Here is a 7700-nt window from a genome sequence, read left to right as displayed (position 1 = left end):
TTATGGCATCAGGCCAATTTTCCGGTGTTCAGACCGAGGCGGTATTCAGACCGAAGTGGCGTTCAGGCCAAGTTTCCGGTATTCAGATCGAAGAAGTTTCCGACGATCAGGTCGATGTACTTATGGCATTCAGGCCAATTTTCCAGTGTTCAGACCGAGGCGGTATTCAGACCGAAGTGGCGTTCAGGCCAAGTTTCCGGTATTCAGATCGAAGAAGTTTCCGACGATCAGGTCGATGTACTTATGGCATTCAGGCCAATTTTCCGATATCCAGACCGAAGTGGTGTTCAGGCCAAGAAAAATGAAAAAAGAAGAGAGAATAATAATCCCCAGTGGATGTGTGGTGATCAGACCATGGTTATCCCTGTGTTACCATTTATTTTGGTATTTAGGTTGACATTTCTGTTTCGGTACTCAGGCCGACTTTCTCCGTACCAGACGGATTTTTGCTTTTGGAGTTCGTTTCTTCGCCAATGCTGACAGGCGTTGTTAATTATATCCCATCAGAGTGCAAATTGTTCGTCTGTTCTTGGTATTCAATCACTCTTCATCCTGGTCATCCGAAAGCCGAGGCTATTTCGTATCGACAGGTTCACAGTGGATTGAATAGGGGCAGCTGTAACACCTCAAAATTTGCCCTCCTCTCTTGGGACTAGCATTATCATTTTGCATATCATTTTAGGTCATTAGGCATTGCATATTGCATATCATGTGGTTACATTGTGCGATCTATCTTCCCAAGTCTTGATTAGAAGATGAGGAAGTCTAAGTGCAAGCCTAGGGTTTATTGACTGATCATGGGCCATCTGAGGATTGGACTGTGAATTAGGGTTTCATGATTCTCAATGGATATTGGTCTTCATCTTGATTGCAATGATACATCATCATCATCATCATGGTTGGATGTCATCAAGAGATTGAAGCTCATTCCTTGAGATTAGGGTTTTGACCACTGGTCAACCCTAATCAGTTGTATTGGGCCAATCTGGGCATAATCAGGAGATGGGGTTTATGATGGTTATGGGGTTCATTCTATGATTATATTGTGCTTATGGAGGCTGGGGTATCACCCTTGAGCCATTTCAGTTGGAGATTGGGGCTCAGATTGATCTATGCATTGCCTGATTCATCTGTCAGTTGAAAAGTCAACTGTGGTCAACTGTACATGATCTGATGGATTTGGAGGTGGAAATGAGTTGAATACACTTCATTCATGTTGGAACAAGTGTTATTTGACATCTCAAAGCTTAAGAATGAAGAAAATCAAGTCAGAACAAAAACTGCCAAAAATAGAAAGTGACTTGTAACTGAAGTTTCCAAAAATGGAAAGTTTTTGACCTCAAAATAAGATGTCCAAGGAAGCTTCAAATGAAAATTTGTTAAACATGAAAGTTGTAGATCTTGTTCTCACCTTTCCAAAAAGTCCAAGAACTTGAAAATCTCATGTATGGTTGGAAAATTATGGCTCAGTGAAATTCAAAAATGACCCATAATCAGGAGGCCATAACTTCCACATGGTTTGTCCAAATTGCAAGTTCTTTATATGCACAAACTCCATTTGACATGTAATTTCATGGTGCATAATTGGATTTTCTCAAAAGTGGCCAATGCAAAAAGTCAAATTTCAACTGGACAGTTAAAATGGACTAAGGGCAAAATTGTCCAACTTGTGAAATAATTGGAATTTTTGAGTGGGGATTTTTGCTACACCTCATAAATGGCATTTGAAACCTGTTGGAATCATCATTTCATGGCTAAGGCTTGTGGTTTGGAATTTGGCTTGTAAAATGAAAGTGCAAAAATTGGACAAAGTGGTATTACATGGTGAAAATGAGAAATATGCATCCAATGAGAGTGAGACAAGTTGCAACAGCTCACACATGTCATTTAGAGAGTGTGTGAGCTGTCCATGAGCTGGCATTGGCTTGTATGTGGAAGTGACCATTTTGCCCTCACTTGAAAAATTAGCATTTCATTAACGTGTGCAACTTGGTTAATTAACATGATTAGGGGATGATTAAGCACACATATATAATCCTAATTACTCTCTAACCATAACAGAAATTCATTCATCACAAAACCAGATCTAAAACCTCTCCAATTCTCTCAATTTCCTCAAGAACACCAAAACTTCAAATCCAAAATTCATCATCAATTCTTGATCAATCTTCATAATTCCTTTGGCATCGAACTCCAATCATCATCATATCCATCTGTTTTGGAAGTTTGGAAGGAAAAGAGTATGGAATCGCAACTGTCCAAGAATGCATTATCAATGGTGAATTCGAGTTGTGAGCACTAGGAGCAAAGGCAAGTGAATTCGAGCGCATCAATCATCTTCCCTATCTCTCTTCTGCATCTGTTTGGGAGAATTGAAGCACAAGAACACCGATTTCATCGCTGCCATCTCCAGGTACTTTAGTTGCTTAGTTCCTTGTGAACTTTTGCTTTGCTTTGCTTAAGCAACTTGCATTGAGGTATAACTTCCTAACTTCATGTAGTCTGGAGACCCGGCTGTTACCGGGCCGGGCAAATAAATGTCTGAAGTCCTCCTTAAGAGGCAATGATTGTGATTGTTTATTTTTCATGCCAAGCAGGTGAAAGTCCTTTAAATAAGGCAATTGGTGGAAGGTAGGGGTATGCAGTCTACCCCCCACTATTCAGTTGAGTCTTCTCCTTGCTCCCATTACATGGTTGTAGCATTGAGATCATAAGCCCAAGATCTTGTGCAGTGCACATTGTGTCAGAGTCTCTGAGTATAGAAGGGTTCCCCCATTCTGGACCCATGCTCATTTGTCAGAAGCTCTCCCTGGTTAGGGATAAGAGCTGTGAGGTCTCATCCTCACTTCATCCTTTCATCTGCTTCACCTTAGCCTCGTAATGGCAAGGTTAAGAGCAAACCCAGCCCGTACAGGCGACTCGCTTCGGCAGTCAAACCTATTGTGTGAGCCACTTGTTTGGTTATAGTGCGTGCTGTGTGGATATCTGTTTGAGATGCTTGTTCTCATTTGATGTATGCTTGAATTATGCTGTATGCTTGTGTGCTTGCTTCTTTCCTGGATAGGAGTAGTTTGCTTATGCAAGTAGGATAGAAAACTGAACTTAGGGTAAACGATGCATGACAACACTAGGCTCGAGTCCAGCTCCCTAGTAGTGTGTCTTTTCCCCGGTTTCTGGCTAGCAATTCAGTCCCTTTCAGGGGAACTACATCGCCCTGATCCTCGTTCCAGACGAGGTATGTAGGCAGGGGGTCGTGCGAGACCTCTCCGGGCAACTTTTTTTCTTTTTGTGTGTGTTTGTTTGTTATCTGATTGTGTGTTTGGGTTCGGATGCTGACGTAAGCCCAGTGATTGGCAGTCGGGCTCCACGTTTGCCCTTTTGAGTGTATTTTGGTTCGGATGCCGAACTACAGAGGCTCTGATTCTTGTTCCAGACAAGATATGTAGGCATAAGGTGCGATACCTTATCGAGCCCTTTCTCCTAACCCCACCTGCGTTCCCCGTGTGTGTGTGTGATGTTTAGCAACCTATTCTTTATTTTAGAACGTGGATCCCGTCGAGTACGACGGACGTGAGGGGTGCTAATACCTTCCCCTCGCGTAACCGACTCCCTTACCCTTTCTCTTTGGTCGCGAGACCATTTCCTTTCCAGGTTTCTCTGAGCGTTTCCTTTCCCTATTTTGGGATAAATAACGCGCAGTGGCGGCTCTGTGTGTGTTTTATTTTTAGCTCGCCGGTTGATTTTTCGCAGGATGCGACAATATGCAGTCAGTGTGGTGAGTCAATTCATGCATGATCCGAGGGTGAGACATTTGCAGGTTGTAGACCGCGTTCTACAATATCTTAAAGCAACTCCAGGGAGAGGACTTTTGTTTAAAAGAGGTGGAAATCTAACTATGGAGACTTACACTAATGCGGATTATGCCGGATCAGTGAGTGACAAAAGATCTACGTCAGGCTATTGTACTTTTCTGTGTGGTAACCTTGTAGCTTGGAAGAGTAAGAAGTAAAGTGTAGTTGCTCGATCAAGCGCCGAGGCAGAATTTAGAGCTATGACACTAGGAATTTATTAGCTATTGTGGATGAAACAAATTCTAGAAGAGTTGAAGATACAATGTGAAGGTCCTATGAAATTGTTTTGTGACAATAAATCGGCTATTAGTATTGCTCATAATCCTGTTCAGCATGACAGGACTAAACACATTGAGATTGACCGACATTTTATCAAAGAGAAGTTGGATAGTGGACTGATAACTACATCTTACGTTCCTTCCGGGCATCAGCTGGCAGATGTGTTAACAAAAGGCTTACCAACAGAAAGATTCAGGCAACTTACTTGCAAGCTGGGAATGATAGATATCCATTCACCAGCTTGAGGGGGAGTGTTGTAAATATTAGATTGTAAATAGTAATTATTTCTATTAGTAATGAGGCCCATTAGTCAAAGCCCATAAGATTTTCTATTCTCTCTTATTTAAAGCATGTAGATGTAACATGTAAGAATTACTTTTTAATATATCAGTAAAATATTTTACTAAGACTCTCATTCTCTATATACTATTAGTAGTAAAAACTCAATATCCACAGTGAATGACATTATCACCCCTACTAAGTATATAAAATTAGCACCTTCCTACATTATACAAATAGGAAATTAATAATGACAAATTTCCTCTTATTCACATGTACTACAATTTTTTATTACTTAAATTCCGTCTTCATCTCTTTCTGTGTCCATATTCAACTGAATTTGTCAACTAATGAAAAGTCAAGCACAACAACTAAAAAATATAGTTGCAATAAGTTCAATGACCTTTCATTTTCCTAGTATCATATTATATCATGAGTTGTTTTCTTTGTACCTTTTTTAATGTGTTGAAACGTCCAATTTTCAAGCTGCAAGTAAAACCAAAACAAATATAGAAACATGTATGAAATCAGTTTTTGTCTCATTGTTTGATATAAAATAGTGACGCACTAGAAAAAGAGTCTTGAGAAAATACTGCTTCAGATGACTGTTCAAATATTGCAACTGGTTTGAATAAACTACAAAGTTTGAATCTTTCTGCAGAAACATATTTCTTCTTTTCTATGAGATTTCTGCTATTAGTTAGTTAGTCTCTTTCTTTTTACTGTTTGAAGTTTGTCTAATAGCACTTCTCAACAGAATCTTTGTTGCATGGAGAGTGAAACCGGCTTTGTTCCCAAAGTGACAGAAAACATAGCTATGGATTCTGCAGAGAAGAGACTCAATGAGCTTGGTTACAAGCAAGAACTAAGAAGAGAAATGGTTTGTGTTCTTTTAACATCTTGATCTAAATTTTTTCACTATGAAAATAACATTTTTTTCATGTATTGTGCAGACTATGTTCAAAACTCTTGCGATATCATTTTCAACAATGACACTTTTCACTGGAATCACACCTTTGTATGGTTCTAGCCTTCAATATGCAGGCCCTGCAAGTCTTGTATGGGGTTGGGTAGTTGTTTGTTTCTTCACTTGGTTTGTTGGAATTGCTATGGCTGAGATATGTTCATCTTTCCCGGTTTGTTTCTTCTCATAAAGTTTATGCACGTAACGGTAAATCACTGAATAATTTACATAACTGATTTTTAGTTTTGATTCAATCCATAACAGACAACTGGTTCTCTGTACTTTTGGGCTGCACATTTAGCCGGTCCAAAATGGGGACCATTTTCTTCATGGTGCTGTGCTTGGCTTGAAACTATAGGTCTTATTGCTGGGATTGGGACTCAGGTAAATGGACTAATTTGGTTAAACTTTTCTACTCGTGTTTCCGTCAAATGCGTGCGAAAGTAACTCATTTTTCATGGTTGGAATTTGGAAAGGCTTATGCAGGATCACAAACACTGCAGAGTATAATCCTACTCTCAACCGGCACGAATAAAGGTGGAGGATACTTTGCCCCTAAATGGCTATTCTTATGTATGTACATTGGCCTCACTGTTATTTGGGCAGCATTGAACACATTTGCATTAGAAGTTATCGCCTTCATCGATATAATTTCAATATGGTGGCAGGTACTTTTGATTTTTTATCTAACTTTTCCAACTTACTGATTAGGATGAATGCGTCGTATCGTGACTGCAGGCAAATTTTTTCTGTGTCAGGTTATTGGTGGTGCAGTTATTGTGATAATGTTACCTCTGGTGGCACTAACTACACAATCAGCTTCATATGTATTCACAAACTTTGAATTAGCACCTAATACAACAGGAATATCAAGCAAACCGTATGCGGTGATTCTATCGTTTCTAGTGAGCCAATATTCCCTCTATGGATATGATGCTGCAGCGCATCTAACCGAAGAAACTAAAGGCGCAGACAAGAACGGACCGATAGCAATACTAGGTAGTCTTGCCATCATTTCGGTATTTGGTTGGGCTTATATCCTGGCTCTTACATTCAGCATTCAGGTATAAATATAATCAATTAACCAATTAACACTTCAACTTTTAGCAGAAGAATGATAATTAATTAACACCGGTTTTCAACTCTGATTCAGGATTTCGCCTATCTTTATGATCCAAACAACGAGACTGCTGGAGCATTTGTGCCAGCACAGATATTATATGATGCATTCCATGGAAGATATCACAATTCCACCGGAGCAATAGTTCTACTATTCGTCATTTGGGGTTCATTCTTCTTTGGCGGACTTTCAATCACCACAAGCGCTGCCAGAGTCGTAAGTACTATGATACGAGCCTTTATGGTTGATTTATTCGAGTTTATCTTAAACCATGTAATTTTCAGGTTTATGCACTGTCAAGAGATAATGGAGTGCCGTTTTCGTTCTTATGGCGAAAACTGCACCCAAGACACAAGGTTCCTACAAATGCAGTATGGCTATGTGCAGCAATATGCATTCTTCTTGGTCTACCAATATTGAAGGTGAATGTGGTATTTACTGCTATAACTTCAATATGCACAATTGGTTGGGTTGGTGGTTATGCAGTTCCAATATTTGCAAGAATGGTGATGCCAGAGAAGAATTTCAAGGCTGGACCATTTTATTTGGGAAAGGCAAGAAGGCCAATATGTTTGGTAGCATTTGTATGGATTTGTTACACATGTTGTGTGTTCCTTTTGCCAACTCTTTATCCAATAACTTGGGATACTTTCAATTATGCACCTGTTGCTCTAGGGGTAGGTTTGGGTTTAATAATGGTTTGGTGGGTATTGGATGCAAGAAAATGGTTTAAGGGGCCAGTAAGGAATATTGATGCTCAAAATGGCAAGGTGTAGTTATTGATCAGTTTGAAGAATAATTGGTGGATTATTCTTTATCCTATACTTGTTGCTTTAGACTTGTATGTTCTACTTCTATTTCTATGGTTAATACAAATATTTAATCCTTCATTTCAAAGATGTAAGATCATAATTCATCTCACCAAACACACATTTCTACCTCCTAGTTTTATAAATTTCCTAATTTTTTCCTTTCAAATTTTATAAAAATACATTTCAATTTTTTTAGTAACTTTTTAATAATGCTCCCCATTTCTTAAAAAAAAGGTATGTCTTTTTAAAAAAAAAAATCCAAAGTTGTTAATGTAATAAAATTTAATCACTGTTCAAATATTAATTTTTTTAAAGAATTATTCTACATTTTTTAACTCTTAAAAAATATATTACACAATTAATTAGAAGGGTCTTTTCCAACATAATCAGAAGGT

The 7700-nt window shown here is 38.8% G+C and overlaps 1 protein-coding gene across 1 annotated transcript; it reads left to right on the top strand.

Annotated features, from left to right (window-relative positions):
- The first annotated feature begins 4915 nt into the window (after nt 1-4915).
- LOC127079117 (amino-acid permease BAT1 homolog) lies at nt 4916-7383 on the top strand. The gene is made up of 8 exons (XM_051019538.1): nt 4916-5052; nt 5167-5289; nt 5363-5545; nt 5638-5757; nt 5850-6041; nt 6132-6437; nt 6527-6709; nt 6778-7383. Exons 2-8 carry the CDS (start codon nt 5179-5181, stop codon nt 7267-7269), a joined length of 1587 nt encoding a protein of 528 aa, XP_050875495.1. The 5' UTR covers nt 4916-5052; nt 5167-5178; the 3' UTR covers nt 7270-7383.
- The last annotated feature ends 317 nt before the right edge of the window (nt 7384-7700 follow it).

The sequence above is a fragment of the Lathyrus oleraceus genome, chromosome 5 (assembly GCF_024323335.1).
Source record: "Lathyrus oleraceus cultivar Zhongwan6 chromosome 5, CAAS_Psat_ZW6_1.0, whole genome shotgun sequence".
NCBI lineage: Eukaryota > Viridiplantae > Streptophyta > Magnoliopsida > Fabales > Fabaceae > Lathyrus > Lathyrus oleraceus.
The sequence above is the reverse complement of the archived record's forward strand: the minus strand, read 5'-3'. Positions and strand labels throughout refer to the sequence as shown.